Source organism: Aythya marila (genome assembly GCF_965140915.1).
Source record: "Aythya marila genome assembly, chromosome: 1".
Taxonomy (NCBI): Eukaryota; Metazoa; Chordata; class Aves; order Anseriformes; family Anatidae; genus Aythya; species Aythya marila.
The window spans coordinates 162,803,616-162,823,725 of NC_139042.1; the positions used below are offsets into that span (position 1 = coordinate 162,803,616).

Here is a 20,110-nt window from a genome sequence, read left to right on the forward strand (position 1 = left end):
TGGCAGGAACACTTTGAACCGTGGGGTCCTTTTGATTCTCTTAATCCTACCACCCCAGTCATATAACAGTAGCTAGGCAAGGCGTAACGGCTCGTTTCAGTCAGACCTGTGTTGGGAAGTTCAAGTTGTCTTATTGTAGCTGGTTGCACTGTAGGCCTGCTCTGTACAAGTAGGCTGTAGGCCTCAGCATAATCAAAAAATGTGACGTTCATGAAGAGAAATTACAGTTGTTACCTGAACTTCCTTTTTTTAAAGGAGAGAGGGGAAGCCATTTATCTCGGTTTGGCCGTATGTAAACAGTCTCATTAAAAAGCAGAATAGCCAATTCAGGCATAGAAATGTTTGGTATGGCATAGTACAAAAAAGCAGTTTTCAACTATGTTGTTTTACTCTGAGCAATAATCGTTTTTATAAGAATTGCGTTCTTATAAAAAGGAACGGCAGTAGTTACACAACTGCTTCTACACAGTGTCTTCAGGTCCAGAAACAAGTGGTTTAGTAGGTGCAAAATTCAACTTCTAATGTCTGTTCCTCTTCTGACCCTTTCAAGAATCTGTTTAAGGTGATCAGCAGTCACTTCTGGATCATATTATCACTTTTGTTCTTTTGCTGTCTTCAGTTACAGCCAAATGCTCTGGTAGCAGCGATCTGCTACTGTGAGGTCCCTTTTCAAGGCCCAGTTGAAATATGGAAAGCATCTTGAAGGGGTGGTGGGAAACAGGGCTCCTGCTGGCTTTTGGGGGGAGCAGCAGTCTCAGCTCTGAAGGAGAGGTCTCTCTGCAGTTCTGTCTGCTGTTTTCCTGGAGACACTTTTTAAAAAATATAGTTTAAACAATATATCTTATATGATGTTGGAATGCTTTTCCTTTTTTTGAGGTTTATAGAAACTTTTAGGAGCGAGACACGTTTGCTGATACCAAACCTGTACCATTCATTCTGTACTGCTTATCACGGTTCTCAATGTCCTGCACAGGCTTCATTGCTTCATGGTATCCAAAACAATGCTTGTCTGGAATAAAGTTGCATCCTGGAGATTCAGAAGATGAGTGACTTTTTTTGTAATGTGTCCACATAATTGCAGGATGAAATGAAGAATAAGAATTTCTCTTAAAGATTTATTGTTATGCCCAAGGGAAGGCATTGGTGTAGGTGCTTCACAGTTTCTGAACGGAAAATAACAAGATAAAGTTTTGATTTACTTGGATAAAACTAAGCAGGCATGTTCGATCTGGTGCTGTGTGTGGCTGTTGCTTTTCTAGTCATGCAGAATGCTGCACACCAGCCCTCTGTTCTCTGGCATCAGCCGACAGGGAGTTTCAAGATGGAGCTGTGGGCACTGAGGACTGCATGGACTTCGACAAAGAGTTCTTATTCTTCTGAGCTCAATGCTTTGCATTATTACTTGCGATTAGCAGAAGCACTCAAGCTGGAATCAGTGCTCATCCAGAACCTATAGATGAGCTGCATAAGGCTTCCTCTGTGCAGACTTCTCCATCTAAGCCTTGTTTTCATCCTTCTCTTCCCTCTGATCCAGCCTGAAGTATTTGTGCTTATTTGTTTAGGGGTTATGAAAAAACATGGAAGACCTATCACTGTTGCTAAGAAAACAATTAGGCCAATATTATGATCATGTTTGCTGTTTAAACTGACTCAAAACCAGCATAATAGGTCTGTTGCTTTGTAATAACTAAAGGTCAAGTTATCCTTTTGTTCTATCTTGAAAGTGTTGAGCAACTCCAGGAGCTGGAGCCTAGAATAAATAATACCTTAATTGGGAAGTTGGGGAGAAAGTGAATCAACTCTAGCGTATCATCCATTTTCACAAAGGTTGTTAATAACAAGTTTTAAACACCTACAGAACTTTGATCAGAATTATATAAAATGTGTTGCCCCTTTTCAGATTCTCGTGGTGTTTAGATTCTTATGCTTTCCTGACTTCAAGGTTGCTGCTGAATGGAGCTGTGGGGCTGTCACTAACGTTGGTTGCATTTTCCATACCCTGTTTTTGAAGCGTGTTAAACTCTGCTTCAAAGTGAATAATTCTTTGCTTTATTCATATCTTGGTAACACTGAAAAGGAGCTACCCATTCACTTATACACTGTTCAAGGAAAGCATCTGAAGCAGTTGGGAATTAAGAATAATGTTCAAGGGGGCTCTCAACTGCAGGCAAGGCTGGTGGAGAACTGGAGCCCATCTCCCACCCTACTTAGGGATGAACAGGAAGTTTACTTCTGGCCACGTGGTTTGTTGTGAGAGGACTGTTTCTTTAATAGTACTAATATATGACTGATAAACCTTCTCTTTTGTTATCACTTAATGCTGATGTGACAACTCTGCAATGCAGGTGGAAGAGTTAAGTTTAGAAGGCTCCTGAGATAGCTGGGAGAGACAAGAAGCCATGACCTGGTATCATCCAGTCTTTTATCTTACACCCAGTTTTCTGCAAGTCGTTCGGGGAATTCTGATGAGCAAAAAGAACCTGTCTATAGTCAATAATGCTACAGATAAGCGTGCGCCTATTTGCTGTGATCAGCTTTTATGCCTCTCTTCTGTGCCCCTGCCCCCTACTCTTGGAATTTACTGTTAAAATTAAGTACTACTTCCAAGATAACTTCAGAAGTCTGTGCTGAATACTAGATACTGTTCCCTGAAGAGCAAAAGTACCAGGTTCTTAACAATTAGAGGTCCTTGAATACTTTAACTTTTGTAAAAAAAAAAAAATCTGGAGAGAGAATGTCATGCATAGTGTGCCTTAGCTCAAAGTGCACTTTCCTTAGCGAAGGTTTCTGTAACTGCTGTTTCAAGGGACAAATAACAGATAATAGTTATGCTATTGAAGGAGGTATTTATCTAGTAGATAATGGTCTCTGGAGATGTGTTTGCAGGAGGTTTAGCTGCATTTTTTCCTTCATTTGGATAACTTAAATATCCAGGAATTAATATGAAAAGGCTAAAAGGTTTTTATGTAATACAGCTGTATTAATTACTGAGTATGGTTGGACAGGCAGGCTGTGACTTCTAAAGATGCTGCAGTGATCTTGTTCCCGCTGCAACATGAAAATGCAAACTACTCTTTTTAATGTAAAAGCTGAGCTGTCCTTCAATGCATTTTTTTTTTTTTTGTTAAAGTGCACATGCTTGTTTTGGAGCATACTGCACTGATGGTGCTCTGTGCTAGAGTGTACTTCAGTGAGGATGCAACTCTTGCTCTTCAGGCATCCTTTCAGATCAGCCCATTGTAATATTGAGCATATGTGAACAAATGCAGCTGGAGCAACAGGTCAAAAATAAATCCTTCTAGTATGTTATCCAGCTGATAGCTGCTGGCAGAATGTTGCAAACTGTTGTCTGCAATAGTCTTGCAACTTCGAGAATACTCCTGGATCATCACTTTAAAGGCTGTCAAGTTCTTCAGAATTGAGCTTTTTTATAATTGGATACAGGAATAGTGGCTATTATTATTAAGTATGCAATCTAATACAAGCTAGCACAAGATGTTTTCATTACAGAATGGCATGTTCTTACTGCTTCTTCAGTGGAGAAGGAAACAAACTGATAAAAAGAGTCCAACAGCCAGAAGCCTGGAGCAAACTGTGTTTCTCCTCTAGTGGATGAAGATATCCTATGAAAATATGAACGGGCTGAATGGCATCATGGAGACCTACAAAAAGTGGGAGACAAGGAGAGGGCTGCCTGGGAGATGAGCAAAGAGTTGAGCTGCTCCTGGGGAGAGGGAGGTGGATGGGCTGAAGTGCTGGGCAAAAGGGGAAGGGTAGAACTAATGTGGTAGCCTGACCCCTTCAGTGTGTTTTAGCTTCAGGGGTAAAAGCATTGGGGAAAAATGGATGTTGAAAACCTCTGTTAAGCACATGAGGTCCAGTTCAATGAAATACAGCTGCCATCACTAAGACTCTGTGCCTTGCTGCAGGGAACTTGAGTAGATGCACAGCATTAGCCAGCTACAATAACATTAGGCAGTTGGTCTGCCACGGTGCTTTGCACTGGTGTTGAATTCTCTTTATTATGTTAGTGACTACCTTTACAATTAAATGCTGTCATATCACAAATTACTATATATATATATATGCATTAACAAAGCTTTTAATCTCTAAACCATCTGTCTTCTACAAAGTGCTTTATTTTGCCAAAGTACTGTTCAGATTGTCTGATAATGTTTCTGTACTAGAATGTGGATCTTCTACAATGAAATCAATATGCTAGACCTCATACACAGAGAAAACTGGTATATTAGGACTTGGAAAGAATATTTCACTGTCCAATGCTAGTGTTCCTTCAGAGTTACAGGGAGAACAGAAGTAACTGTGCCCATCCATAATGAGATTTAGGGAATTCAGGATGGATTAGAACTTGCTTCTTGTTTAATGGTAGCTGATAGATCTATTTTCTTTTTTTCTTGCGTGATGTTTTTGGTGTGTGCAATGCTTCATGATAATTTGTGATATATAACTTGCTGTATGCACATCTATATAAATATGGCTTTTGTTTCTGCTGTTGCTTAAGCACTTCCTGCTTATGATCTGGGGAATGGGAATTAATCATGCTGGGATATATATTCCCATATTGGGTGGTCACTGTCTGTGACACAAGCTTTTAAGGTGTCTGACTAATTAATTTCATAGCCTGCTTCTAATTCATTATCTAAGTGCTCTTGGCATGTTGTATTTACATGTAGTGGAGGTATAGGTACAAAAAGATCAAATGGGGACATGCAGAAATAGAACTTGAACATTACTGTTCTTTATTTTAACATGAATTAGAAATTGATGGGAAATTTATACAGTTACAGGTCAATCTTGTGCTTTTAATTTTGATGAATGAATCTACCTAGGTGGTAGAATAATGTTTGCTTGTTGCATCCAAAGTTTTATTGTGGGTGAATTTGAATCTTATTTGGCCTATTTTCTTTCTGAATAAAACTTAACACCTTGATTCCGTTCATGCTTTTTAAGGAAGTTACTTATTTGAGTAAATAATCTCTTAACGGGTATTCATGCGTCGTTGGTAGTATGTAGCCCTTTATGCTGAAAAGCTCCAAGTCCTATAACAATAAGCCTACAGTGAACAATTCTTGGCTCAGTTTACATCAGGGCAAATCACTTTTTATGGTACAAAACTTTTTTTTGCCCCCAAAAGTGTCTTAATCCAGTGTGAACAGCAAGTATTTTTATAGAAAAAGATTAGTACCCCTTTCATTTAGCAGCTGCCACCTGACTTCTTTTTTTTTTTTATTAGGTTGCCTTGAGGGCATTGTGTTGAAAGCTGTGAGTTGAGTTCTTTGGCTGATTTTTGCGCTGTTGCTGAATGTGTTGCTTGAGCAGTCGCTATCCCCAGTTGCACATTTCTACATCTTTGCTGTGCTGATGTAAGCTTTTGCATGGCTGTGTGACGAACTGGACAGGGAATTGATTTAGGTGAAATATGAGCCAGCAAAAATAGACTCTTTCTTGGTCTCGCTGGTTCAAGAGACAGTACAAGTGCTTAGGCTGGCAGAATTTGAAGAGATGGGCAAAGAGAAGGGATGACCAGTCTGAAAACACACGGCGGGGGGTGGAGGCTCCTCAGGCAGCTGTGGGGTGGCCTAGAGCACAGGAATCTCCAGAGCTTTCAGTTATGGCCTCCTTTGTGAACCTTCTCTGCCTCAAGTGAGAGTTAACTTGGATGAACTGGAGCTTCCTTGCTTGCCACAGAAGTGTCATAGCTCTGAGTCAGTAACAGTGTCAAAAACCTCACAGGAAAACCCAGCTTTCAGCACTCTTGCCCAGTCTCCTGAAGTAGCGTTACTAACCAGGGAACTGAAGTAATCACCATGTGTTGCTATGAATTAGGAGGTTGGGGGAGAAAGGGATCTCTCTCCTTCTCTAGACATCCTGGAAATTACAGATGAGTGTGTCAGAGGGATGGCCTGGTCCCCAGATTTCTGAATTGTGTGTGTGGCCAGGAGGTTTAGTGACTAGGCTAGTGGTTCATGATTTGGGACGTGCATACCTGATCTTCCTCTGCCACAGGTTTTCTGTGGGGCCTTGAGTGACTTGCTGGATCTCCCTCAGTTCTGTGTGCTTAGAAGTAAAAACGTACGCTTCTGTGCAGCCTGCCTGTGAAAGGCTTTGATGTAAACCTTGCAGTGGTCACCATGACAGCCTTTCCTACGTTCGGAGACAAAAGGAAATCAGGCTGCTTTGCTGTCAGCAAAAGTACCATGGAAGGACCTGGTCCAGCCGAGGGCTTCTGAAACAAAGGCCGGCGTTGCCTTGCCCTGCCTGGAGGAGAGTGCTGTGCTGAGGGAGCTGCTGCTCTGCTAGGTCAAGGGAGCGGGGTAATCCATTCTAATTTATGTTCTACCTTTCTACCTCCAGCTTTTAAATGGGATCACAGTAGAGATTAGGCTTGAAAAGGGAATTGATCCTTCAACACAATGAGGATGGGAGTTTCCAGCGGGCTGCCTTTTGTGTGAGGTTCCGCAGGCAGAATCCCCAGTTCATTTCTGAGACTTCTCAGGGCCTGACAAGTTTCAAAAGATACAAGGCTGTGAAAAAAATGTGTGAGTTTGTTTGCGCAAGTTTAACCAACCTTTACTAAAGGTTCAATGCATAGACTCCGACCTGTTTCCCTTCAAGTGTCGGGTGTGTTTGAACTTTACGTGAAACATTAGCTAACACATGCCTGGATTTTTGTCCTTCAAGAGGCCTCTAAATATTTTTTAGAATGTGGGTCTTTTATTCAAGCTTATCTTGACTTGATTTTTGACAACTTCTGACTGTGATATTAGTGTCTTAAAGCAAGTAGCAAAGCTTGATTCAGTCCGTTGTCTGAAGGGGAAGAAGGCATCTGTATCCCGTGGAGCTAGCCGCCCTTCTGAAAGAGGAATTAAACACTTTTTTTTTTTTTCCTAAAATGAACTGCTAGCAAGTAGAAATGTTCTACTATTTATCATAAGAAGATAGGTTCTGTTTCTGTCAAGTCTTGAATAGGTGTCCTTGACGTAAAAAGAATGGCTAAGAAGCAAGTGCTTTCTGCCTGCTCCCCTTTAAGACCTTCTTTTAAAATTCAGTAAAGAAGGTGAAGATAACCTGTAGGAAGATAAATTTGCTCACCTCAAGTGAAAAAGAAAATGGCAGTGTCTGCATGCTAAATGGATTGAAATAACTGCTAGTGTTAAAGTTTAAAAAAAAAAATCTTTCAATTTGCATACTGGTTTGGAAAAGAAAGGAACTTCATAGTAGTATGCCTTATCCCTTCTACAGTACCAACTACTTGTTTCTCTATTCTGGTTATTACCTATTACAAAATCACCAGCTCTAAGATGCTGCTGGACATTGTCCACCTTTGCTCCGTCCTTGTGTGTGTGAATGTTTTGGCACAGTCTTCTATAAACAGGATGTGGAGCTGCCGGAGTGCTGTGGAAAGAGCATGGACAAATCCTAGCTGCTTGCAGTGTGTGTGTGTATGCATATGTGTGCTGCCTTCTTCCCCTTTTCCTCAGATGCTATTAAATTGATCTTTGGGAACTTGATCCCAAAGACCAAATACTGTAAATTAAATACAGCAGGTAGCTCTGTCTTTTGTGTTATGTTGTCACTGCATTACTTTTACTATGATGTTAATCTTTAAGGCTCTTCCAAAAACTTCGTTCTTAGCTGACCAGTTAAACTGGTAGCTTGGTAGCTTTGTATGAACAATGCATTTAATGCTGCCTCACTCTGCACGTTACACTTCTGGGCTTGAAAAACTGAGCACTGCTCTGATGCAGAATTGGTGCGCAGTCCCTGGTATATAAAGCCTCCTGAAATGGAGATGCTTTGGAGAGAATCTCCTAAATAGGATGCTTGAACGGTCTTTTCCCAGGTAAATAAATACCCCTTTTCACGTAATTTCAAGAAACATGGCATACAGCTGCTCTTTACTCCTAGTTGTAAAATAACAAGCCATTTACTGACTGAAGCAAGCTATTGGCATTATTGCTAGCAGATGCTGAACTCTTAGTGTTAACTTAAACAGCTCATAAATGTTAATCACGTTGCAATTTTCTTAGAGCTTGTCTGCATATCCCAGAGGCACTAGATAATGTCACAGTCTTTTCACATGAACCGATAACATTTCCTAGCAGAGATTCCACACAAACTTCATAATTCACTAGCTTTATTGTGATGACTGAAGTTCTTCAAAGCTGCACTTCTAACTACAACTGTACTAGTATGGATTTATTTAGATATGTTTCAGTAGACTCAAAGTAGCCGGACGTGCAGTGAAATGAGTACAGGCTTGGTCAGACTGTGCTTTTTGCTTTCTGACCCGTTGTTGGAAGTTGTATGACAAAGTCAAATCCTACTCAAAACTTTTTGAGCAAAATCTGTGCGGTTTATTGCATGCTTTGGTTTTAATGTCACTTCTGTGTTGTAATGGTTTTGCTGCTATGCAGATGTGAGAAGTTTGTTATAATAAATGTAACTTGCATACAGGCAATGCAAAAGGTATAAAGGTTGCTGTAGAAATGTGTGTTAAGTTATATGCATAACAAGCAATTAAACAGTGTGCTGTGGCCTTTTAACAATCCCTCTGACCCTTCAACCGATGCAAATGGGTTTTATAAACAGGACAGCTCCTGGGCAAACTAATCCTTTCCTCCTTTCAGGCTGGATTCTGTTCTGTCTAAACACTGGTAAGGCCCCATAATGTGCTTTTGAGGTGGTCAGAGTGATTGTTATATACCACCAAAGAAATCATGGATAATTAAATAAAACCTGCTATGTTATTGTAGGAGTCTAACATTTTGATTTCAATCACTGTGAAGGTCAGAAAGAGGACAGTGTTGTTGCTAGTGCATGCCACGTGAGGAAAATAATGCTTACTGCATCTAAAATCTGTTCCTCCATCCTTACTTTGTGAGCATTTAATGGGACTTAAAGCTGTTTTTCTTAGGATAGTGCTATGTGTTCACCAGAATTGTATGTTGTACCTCGAGGCAGCATGTGCTATGAGAACAGTGTAAAGTGCAGTTATCTAGGCTGCGGGTATCAGCTGGTGAACACACCTGGTTGCAATACAACTGTTCTGTGTGAGGCTATATGCTCTTTCTGCCCTGCTGTGTGTTTGGTGCTCTGGTTGTGCGGGTGTATACTGCTTCTCCTTGGGGCTCTCTCCTGGCCACCTGCAGAAGAATTTTTGTGGGGAACAGGGACAAGCTTTGCACGCTAATGCTGAACTGATCCTGTCCTGTAAAGTGAGAGGTCCCAACTTTAACTGGAACTTCATGGGCTTTACAAGATAGACTTTATGCAAGGAAGTGTGGTTTAGAGTCAGAAGATCATAAACAGAAGTGTTTTTTTGTGGTTGTGAGTACTGAACCAAAGATACGTAAGGCTAGGACTCCAGTGTACGGAAATCTGTGAGCCAAGGGATTGGTCTCAAAACACACATTCCCAAGGATAGGAGTAAATGTCACTCTCCGAGTAGGTGGATGTGAGAATTTCTCTGGACTTGCTCCTAAAAGACTGGAGAGAAATTGGATAGTGCATGATCTAATATTTTTGGAAAGTAATGAAATGGAAAACTTGCTGGGAAAGTAGAGGAGACTTCAAATTGTGTGTGGTTAAATCCTAAATACGTCTGCATAATAGCATGCAAGAAGGGGGAGCTAGAGAGTAGTGCTTGACTTTCAGAAACTTCCTACTTGGTCTGCTCAGCATGACACTTGGTGGTAACTTCTTGGTAAAATTGTGACTGAGCGAAGCATTAGTGCAGGAAGCTCAGGAATACGCAGAGGAAACGTCTGTTTGGGGAAAGGTGTAACTGAAAAACACTTGGATTTTTAAAGTGTATTTTTGAGCTTTCCTATTTGTAAAAAGTTGGTGTATGTTGAAGATCATGACCAGAATCAGTAGCTGGATGGTCATACTTATTTCTCAATGCTTGGGGTAAGGAGGGCTGTATCTGTAGGTGTAACTGGCATATCAGTCACGCTTTTCGGGGGGGTCTAGTTGTGTGGTTTTATCTCCAAAAGAAGTACAGAACTAAAGTGAAGTAATAAAATTAGGTGCCTTATACACGTGTGTTTCCTGCAGCAGGTAAAGATGACTTGCTGAGACTAGGTACCACTTAAAAAATCCACACTTTTAGTTCATGAAAGAGGGGGAAAAACACAGAACTGATTGAATATCTCAGGGAGGACTATGTCCATTTTGAGTGTGACAACAACTTGTTTGTTCTTCATTCTTAAACTAACAGAATGGAAGCATACTCAAATGATTGAGCTTAAGAAATGAGTTAAAGTAGTGACTTTTGAAGAAAAACATGCATTTTGGTTCTTTTTCAAAATACTGATCCAGAAATATTGTACTGTCTGCTTCCCTGGTTAAAACTAGGGTGGTATTTTTGAGCATGTGTATATATTTGGACTTCAGTGTGAATGAGGTGCTGATGAAAAGCATAAATGAATTTACAGAAGTTGTTTGTGTGCAGAAAGTTGTATACCTTATAAACCTTGGCAAACACTATTTAAAAATTAAGGTTTGGTCTCTGTACCAAAGAAATGGGATGAACAATGAAATGAACCACTCTGTGTAAGAAGCTTTCATTGTTTCTGTTCGATAATTCTGTAACCCCACTGAAAAGTCTGAATGGATGACCTAAATGTTGTTCCAAATCCCTGAGTGGAGGAATAAATTGGTCTTGAACGTGAAGTCCTGAGTTGAATTTGTAGAAGACTTGAAGCAAGCAGTCACTAAAAGGAACTGGCAGAACTTAAGCATACATCATACAATCTAAGTATTTCCTTGTGACCATACAGCTTGAAATACAGGCTAGTAAGTTGTCAAAGAAGTGCTCCCAGGTAGGGAGGCACGTCACCAATAGCATCTTTCGTGTTACTTGTGTGGCTCGTGAGTGGGCAGACAGACTCAAGTTATTAGCAGGTAGTTTTTGTTTTTGTAGATAACTTGTGTGGGGAGGAGGCAAATGGTGGAGAATAGAAATATTAAGAGGTGCAAAATGAAGGTTGTCAAAAATACTAATTGCTTCTTGTGTTTTTTTTTTCTTGCAGATTTTCAAGTGCTGACCTTCTTTATCTATTAAGTTATTATAAACTTTTGCTGCTCTGCGAACATATAAAGATGTCTCGCAGCCCTGATGCTAAGGAAGACCCTGTGGAATGCCCCCTTTGCATGGAGCCTCTGGAGATTGATGACATCAACTTCTTCCCTTGCACCTGTGGCTACCAAATCTGCCGTTTCTGTTGGCATCGTATCCGCACTGATGAGAATGGACTTTGTCCTGCTTGCAGAAAGGTAAATATCCTGGAACAGCGGCTTGCCTTGCACATGTCACAAGGCTCTTGCGTTGTGTTGGTACCAAAGACATCCTTCGGGGAAACATTCCTCTAGTAATGGCATAGCTCAAGGGTGAGGTGTTGGATCTTTCAGATTGTCTGCATACGTATCGAAGCCATTATGCAACTGCTAGTCTTGGTTTATTAAATTCAGAACTGGATTAATAGGGGAAGCTGTGGATCAGAACCAAGGCATGCTGATGCTGGGAGAACTGCCAAAAGTAAAAAGTCCAGTGATTTGGGGTGCTCATGCATTGCCAGAGTCTTTTCAGGAAGGACAGTGAGGGTTTGCTGAGGGCCCAAGGTTCAGCTAAAGTAGCCGAGCTGTCTGAGGCAAGCTTATAAATCACCTGCTTGTTTTGTGGCACTGGAGCTCTTAATCCATTTTTCTGGACGCTAAACGTGTAAAAGTTTTTGGAAAATATATCTAATGGTGTTAAATTTTAAAGTTTTTCAAAATCTAGGCTAAGTCTACTTGTCTAGTATTCTGGTCTTGTTGCCAAATGCTTAAAGGTAGTATGTTGAGAGTCACACTTAATTTCTCCCTATCTTTTGATACCTGGCTGGTACTGTGGTTGACCACAAATACAAACTTCAACTTCACTAAGTTGCCCACTTTTCCGTCGAATTATTTTCCTTCTCCTTAGTGTTTTACTTAACCTTATTACTTCCTTATCATCGATGTTTAATATAAAATTCTTTCTTGATATCTTCTCTTTAATTCTAACAATATTCCTTGATTGTAACTTTCTTGCCTGGCCTTCCTCTTTGTCTAATCGCAGCTACTTATGTCAGCTCTTTCTCCTGTTACTTAATTGTGATCGTATCCTCAGTTTATGCCTTTGGCTTCCTGTCTCATGTTACAGCTCCCTTCTCAGACCCTGAGTAATCTTACTTGAGTTCACTATCTTCATTCACTGCCACAGCTTTCTATAAGCACTTCCAGTCATTTTCTTGTTGTTCTTTTGGGCTTTGGCTACACTAGAGCTCTCTCTACTAACCTGTGTCTGGATGCCACTGCAAGCTTGAAGGCTATCCCACAGCAACATACATTTGTTAACAAATAGCACAAATTTGCTGCAGTATTTGAGCTGTATAATCTACAAGGAAGATCTACCTGTCATCGGCCAAATTGGTCTCCACAAACGATACCTGCTGTAGATGACACATGCTGTTATAGTAGTTCTCATAGTACAAGCAAATTTCTACTCTGCTGGTACAAACATGAGATTTCTGGAATTTCCTTGTTTGTGTAAGTTCCTTCGTGTACCTGGATTTATTATGCTGCTCTTTGCCAACAACTGTTTCAGTCATCTCTGATCATTTATTATTGGAAGTTGGTGGAATATATTGGAAAAATCACAGAATCAGCATGGTATTCACTTCCTCTGGGTATCTGTGGATTCTCTGACATACGGATACAGCCACAGCTGAACTACGATGTGGAATAATTTGGCACGTGTTTGGATATGCAAATATTTTGCGGAGTTGGATACAATTTGCTCAGAAAAACTGTTCTGGGAGAAAAGCTGGAATGAGCACTACCTTCAGAAGGAAGCACACCACCAACTATTCCAGGAGAGCAAGGATTCTTCTTTCACAGTCGATGAGGATTATATTCTTGATACTTTCATTTGTGGATTGCAAGATGTTCTTAAGTAGAGCTGCTGCTATTTCACTGGATTGTAGAAGGTCTACGTAGAGGAGGCTGAGGAGTACACTCCTTGTGGCACAAAGATATTGTGGTACCAAGACCCCACTGAGATCCTGGGAATAAACCATTTTGAGCTACCCCATTGATGGCAGCATCAAAGAAGTCTGAAGAAACCACCTTTTGAAGTGTGGAGTGTCTTCTGAACCAGGTATGTGACTTTGAGTGCAGTATGTTAAAATATTTCCTGTCTGTGTGTAGTAAGGTTTCTGGGGAAAAGATCTAAGTAGTATTCTAATTCATGTCAACTATGGTGTGCATCAGCTGTGATCACTTAATATGCTGAGGTGCAGAAAATAGCAAAGCAGTAAAATTCTGGCAAATACGTTTATTGTAGGAAAGTTTATAGTAGGTACTATGCTCTCAACAGGCACATCTTGTTTATAATGCATATGCTAATGCAGGATTCCTACTGCAAAATGGAATGTGAATATATGTATATGAAAGCAAGGACTCATATTAAAGCATATGAGTATGTCATGCACAATTACTTAATAGAAAACTGCTCTTGGTGCCAAGGGTGGTAAGTGCAATTAAGGTTCTCCGATGGTTTGCTCCTGTATGAAGAAGAGCAGTGAAGTTTCTTATCTGGGGATTTTGGCTGAAAGATTTGGGGAAGACTTTTGAAACGAGTCCATCATAAAATAATAGCTATTCTCTTGAGTGCTGTCTGCTGTACATTTGATAGACCTTGATTGTGCCTTGTATATGTACTGTTATTTTCCTAAGCATCTCTAACTTGCTTCTAACTGAAAAGATGTTACCTTGCATTATTCTCTACCAAGGAGAAACTATTTCTATGTACTTGAACTGATACATAGCTTAACATATGCATGTGCAGACTATGCTCATGTGGCAGCAGTCACTTGGGTTAGCATGCCTGAAATTTTCTCCTGTTAGTAATGGTAGTAGCCACACATTTGCTTCGCATTGTGAGAGTGAAGGAGTAGAGCGACGCAAACTTGAATGTTGGATGGAAACTGGTATTTGTTAGTCTAAACATATTAAAGGCATTGTAAGCTTTATGTGGCTTTTGAAATGCTTACATATTGGTTTTGCTTATTTCATTAATGACAAAAAGTGGTTCCTTAAACAGAGCTGACCTGTTCAAGTTACCGATTCCATTCAGAATTGTAGGTCTAGTCAATTGTAAGATGCTAAGCAAGCGTTCCTATTCTTTCCAGTCAATTGGTTTCTTAACTGTGAGTGAAATAGTCACTAACTAGTCAAATTAAAATGAAAATATGCTGTTCTCAAAAGAGATTTCTGCAGCCAAAAGCAGGTTTACAGGTCAGCAGACTCACTGGTTTCACTTGTAAAGCCAGGGATTTTTTTGTGGTGATTTTTTCTTTAATATATTCAGTGGCATAGGTACTATTTTTGTATGAATAATGTCTATTATTTTAGTCATAGTGCTTTAATAGAGCATAGCACTCAGACCTTAATGTCAGTTGTTAACATTTTTAAATCTCCCAAATGGGATGGCTTCAAAAAAAACCCAAACACTAACAACAAAAAAATAATGCTTAATTCCTTCACTTCAATCTCAAATGCTCTGCCCTTCACCAAATAGTATAGTTTGATATTCTGCTGTTCTTGTAGCATGGCTTTGTATTTTCTCCATTTCCTTGACTTAGTAAGCCTTTTTCCTACTACATTGTATTGAAGATAAAATAGTGAACTTATGACCGAAAAACTAAAATGTTTTAAGCATGTTCATGTTTTTCTCCTACTCCTGTCTGTAGGAGCAGTCTTCAGATGTCGGTTGTTTCCTTCTGTGCTTTTAATCCCATAACTAAATAGTTTAGTGCAACAATTTGTTTTTAGAAACTGCTAATTCTTATTGTAATAAGTATAATGTATATTATGCATAAACCTTATTGACTTTCTCTGTATTTCTCATTTCAGAGCCTATTTGGTAGCAAGGAAACAACTGGGAAATGTTTGTACATCCATTGTGTGGAAGGAATGTGACCCCATCTGGGAATGACAAAAGCAAAGTGCTTGATTAAATCCCAGCTCAGCTCTCAACAATTGGGAAAATGTGGGGAAAAAGTCTGAAAGAAAACAAAAGTTAAATTACAAGACAAGCTTAGTCAGGAAGACTAAGAATTCATCAAGGGCCATCTCTGATAAAAGGCATGAGACTACAGAAGAGACATTTGAACTTTTTCTTGTAGGACTACCAGCAACTCACAGTTAGTGTAAACAAAGTCTGGTCACTTTCCATGTTGGCAGATCGTGTTCAGGTGGCTTCCATGGGTTTTGCTGAAGAGGATTTGTATAACTGAAGTGGAGAGTATCAGCTAAGTTTAGACAGCAGATCTGTGATGTCAACATCTCTTAATGTCTTGTATCTGAAGATACATAAACACTGATAACATTTGATGTAGCTACTTTGCTTGGATCTCAAATCCTCTGCTAGCTAAGGAGATGGTCACAGTAAGCAACTACCATCTTTGCCTCTTGGCCACTGGGAACAGCTAGCCCCCTGTTTTCCACCATACAAAACAGAATTAGATACGTGCTTGGCCAAGGTGTCTTTTTTTTTTTTTTAAAAAGAAAAGTCACGGCTAATAGCATGTCCACTTCTGCGGCTGCAAGACCGGTGGTCTTCTCTTTGTTTTCTAGGGTTGGACGGAGTAAACAGCAAGTGAAATGATACTTCGAGATGCATTGATAGCCAATCCACCTTGCTTGGTTTTCACAGTCATTTTCCGCTATCCTTTGATACTTATATTCTGTCCATAGTTGAACTGTCACCTGAGTACATGAACTTGTGGGAAGCAGTCACTCTGAGGATGAAGTCATTTATTGACCTATTCTATTTGTAAAATGGCTTTGTCCTTATTTGACACAGGATTTTTCCTGTCCTTATTTTGAATGAGAGTTTTAAGACTCAAATTTTCTTAGCACTGACAGCATTTGAGAAGATCATTCTATGCATATTTGCTTCCCTCCTTAAATGTACAGTATCCCTTAATCTCTCATCATGCTACACATTAAGTATAGATAGGAGTATCTTCTATCACATCTTAACTGGGTTTCTGATTCAGTTTTGGGACTCAGAGGTGCATAGATTCATTTACAAGTCGTGAAAGTCATGATGCCCAACTATCCATATTCCATAGAACCATTAAATATGGCATAGGAGCGATAAGCATACATATGTAACATTTTGTGTATAATACAGCACTACAGTACCTAGTGAGAACTTCTGATTGTGTTGCTCAAGCGATTAGTGTTATCCATGGTAGCAAAGAAATGATGAAAATCCTCAATCAGGTGGTCTTGTACTACCTGCTGAGAAGACATCTTTGTTCCCTGATTCTTGAAGTTACTGCTGTTTAGTGCCTCCTGGTAGTTCTCCTGCTCTTCTGTACAAATAGGGAGCAGTGTTTTTTACTGTGGACAAGTAAATATTCTGCTCAGGTTTATGCTTGAGCTATCCAGTATGATTGCAGACTTGTGTTCAGGACTTCTCTGTACAGCAGTTTGCTAGTGGAAGGAACATGTTTCTCATTTGATAATACACTTTTAATGTAGCTATTCTTGGCAAGAAAGAAGCTGATCAACTTTGGCACTGCTTGTTGTAGTTTTCTCGGGTCTTTAGGGGCCTCACTGAACCTCCTGAAGACCATGAATTTTTCATTTCTTTCATAGTACCAGAGAGCAACACACTTGAATGCCTTGCCTTGCATAGGATGAAATCTGGAGAAGAAGTTCAGTCAGTGAAAGGCTGGTTTGTGGGGATCATACCACATTGCTTGGTGTAGGGCATGCTATTTTAGTTTTGGAGCCAAATCTACCCTGTACTAGTGCATTTATTTTCTTCCCATTTTTACCTGAGCTCAGCTTGACCATCATAACTGAATTAGCTCTCTTTGTCAAGCAATGTGGAATTAATTATGTGTCTCTGAAGACCTTCTTGTATACATGTGTTGAAGCTCAAGATAATCATCAGCTATAGCTCATCTCAAATGACCTTACTAACGTGGATCCTTGTTCTTCAAATTATTGTTAAATGTTCATTAAGTGAAATCTGTATGAAGTATTGAGTGTTACTTGTGCATGACAGCTTTCTGAGGAACAGTATAGTCCTAACTTGTTCTGAAAGGGCAACGTGAGTCCTTAGTGTGTTTTCATGCCAAGGTCTTAAGTGTGTACCTTTGGCTAACACTAGGTATCTTACAAGTTTAAATTGCTTTGTGATACTAAAAGCAGGTTCCAAGGAACTTAGTGCATAACCTTGATACAGTCTGATGAAGTTGACCACTATTTTCAGAAGATGTCGCAAGTATAGCGTAATGATGCTGGGCTGAACTTAAACTGTAAAATGTTTTGTTTTGTTTGGAGATACACTCAGACCATCGGGTCTTAGAACTAGTCAGTGGCTCATTCAGTAGCATCACACAAGTATGGGGAATACATGCTTTTAAACTAACCCTTATTTTCATCTGCTGTAGGCTTTCTCGGGTTGTTTAGTATGACGTTTTGTTATTCTCCTGTTAACAGAGACAGAGGACAGTCAGGGAAAATTTAAGTACGTTTTTGTTGAACATTGCCTGTACTACCATAACAAAAAGGTTTCAATGAACTTGGTGTAACATATTGGTGAGCTTAAGTTCATTACCTCAAGTCTTTACCTTAGCGCATATATCCTGTATTCTTGTTTTTAATTCATCTTCAATGCTTAGGAAAAATTCTTGTTTTTTATATACCTTCTTCTGTGCTTAGCATTGCTGTGTACATGAAATATGAAATTTAACTTTTCAGTCTAAAAAACATGAGATGGGTAAGGAATATGGAAGTACTTTGAGAAGCAATGTGGGACAGAAAACATTTCACTGTTGTCTGCAAGATGGGGCTAAAATAGTGCCTTTATACCACTAGGCACATAACCTGCACAAATAAAGCAGTGTTCCTGTGCCACAGACATTTTTCTTCCTGTTAGTTACTTTTGAGATCAAAATCTATAGTAGTCTGTTTCAGGAGTTATCTGTAGATGTATCTTTAGAGTTATCTATAGATAATTTAGAGGTTAAAATGTACCTTTGTGCAGGGAAGACAACCTCAAGTTTCAAACTGACACACAAGCGTGGCAAGAACACTATTAAATCAGTATGCAGTTAGCTGTGCTGAAACCTGTCTCATTGCTAGGAGAAGTTAACTGTGTAAAGACTGAGGCATGTAATGGTGTTACTGTAAATCTCAGTCACTGAAGTTACAATTTTGTTTAGATTTCTTATCTCCTAGTCTTCATGTTTGTTAATACATTTAAATATTCAAATCAGTATCAGACAAATATAATGCAAATATACAGGGCACTCTATGTCACCCTACTTACTATGCCATGTTAGTGAAATCTTAACAGGATGTTTTGGCTGTCATGTTGCAGCTGCTTCTAGTGTTACTAGACTGAATAGGCAGCTCAGTTAGAATGCAGTTCTTGCTTACGTCAGTATTATACCCATAAATTGGAGTATTCTATGGAAATTTGCAAGATGTTCCCTATTCTCTAAAGGTCTCAGTGTGCTACTTTTACGATATGGCTGGCCATAACAATTAGAACGGTATAACAGGAGAGAGATATTCATGTGTTAAAATGTCTGGATTAATGATTTTCAAATGTTTGTTATATGTATTGTTCTTAATTATATTTGTTATATCTAGCCATACCCAGAAGATCCAGCAGTGTACAAACCACTCTCCCAGGAAGAGCTGCAAAGGATAAAAAACGAAAAGAAACAGAAACAAAATGAGAGGAAACAGAAGATATCAGAGAATCGCAAACATTTGGCCAGTGTACGGGTTGTACAGAAGAACCTTGTCTTCGTGGTAGGGTTATCTCAGCGCCTAGCAGATCCAGAGGTGAGCACTTGACACTTGCAGATCTTGCTCTTAACTTACTGTCAGGAAACCACTGGAACATCCTTGTGCCTACCCTTGTCTGTCTGTAGTGGGTACTAAATGAAGCAGCTTTCAAAAGGTTCTGTGATACTGATGCTTTTCTTAAGAAAACTACTGAGCTTCCTACTCCAAAATAGTTGTTTTTGAGAGTATGGATGCTTTATTTTTAAGGAAATTGTTCTATGTATTCATTAAAGAGCTTGATGTTGAGCTTAAAAGGAGTTTAACACTTCTAGTTACTCGCTTTCCTATGCTAGATCTGCTGGCACAACACAGCTGTGTCAGCGCAGCACTGCCTATTCTAAAATGGGAGCCAATTCAGACCATAAAGAACAAATATTTGTAGCACAAATCTGTAAGGACAGAAGAAAAAAGTCAACAGCTGAAGTATACCTAGGAAGGAGCACAAGAGTAATGTCACTTGAAGAAAAAATTAGTAACAGAAGGACCCAGGAAAGAGTTGGCTTACTACTCTATCATTACAAAGAAGCTTTTCATTTGGGGAAACTGTTTTAAACTGGCTTAAAAACCAGCATTTTTAATAATGCTTTATTCACTTCCATCATCCATCAGCTGCAGATGGCTAATGGAATTAGTGCTAATGAGTAAGAGTACCTTGAATTAGAATGTGGAAGGAATGTACCACAAGATAAATAGATGTCTTCAAAAGTACTGTGCCAAGTTAAATTCACCTGATTGGACTAAACTGTCTGGAGAAACCTCAGATATAAGTGACTGTTTCTGAGGATTTGCTGAGACTGGGCCACATTCTGGTAGGCTGGAAAAGAACAAATGTAAAACACTGTTTTTAGTGGAGGGAAGTAGGATAGGAAGCAAAGAGAAAATCAGTTAAACGGATACATTCTTGTCAAAATTGTAGTGTTTTAGGTTATAGCAGCAAGTTAACTGCAATAACACAAAGCCAGGCCAGCACTGACAGTTGCTTGCAATTTGTTACTAAAAATGTATTAAGTTGATTTGACCAGAGAGTGGCTTTATAAAAGGAAATAATATACACAACTATTTTTTTAACCTCAAATCGTTTCACACTGGCTTTTTCACTTAATAAGTGGGAGGGTTGTATTAGGTTTTGTGGTGGTCAGTATTTTCACAGATATACCAAAGAATAATGGGTGTTTACTGAACA

At 39.5% G+C, this 20,110-nt stretch overlaps 1 protein-coding gene across 9 annotated transcripts in view; it reads left to right on the forward strand.

The window, feature by feature from the left end:
* The window catches only part of CNOT4 (CCR4-NOT transcription complex subunit 4), a 73,288-nt gene that overhangs the window by 21,147 nt on the left and 32,031 nt on the right, over window positions 1–20,110 (forward strand). For all 9 annotated transcript variants that reach the window (XM_082751415.1, XM_082751416.1, XM_082751420.1 and 6 more), the window contains exons 2-3: window positions 11,058–11,301; window positions 18,727–18,924. In XM_082751415.1, coding sequence (XP_082607541.1) covers window positions 11,128–11,301; window positions 18,727–18,924 — 372 coding nt within the window. In that variant the 5' untranslated portion in view covers window positions 11,058–11,127. The remainder of the gene's footprint in view (window positions 1–11,057; window positions 11,302–18,726; window positions 18,925–20,110) is intronic.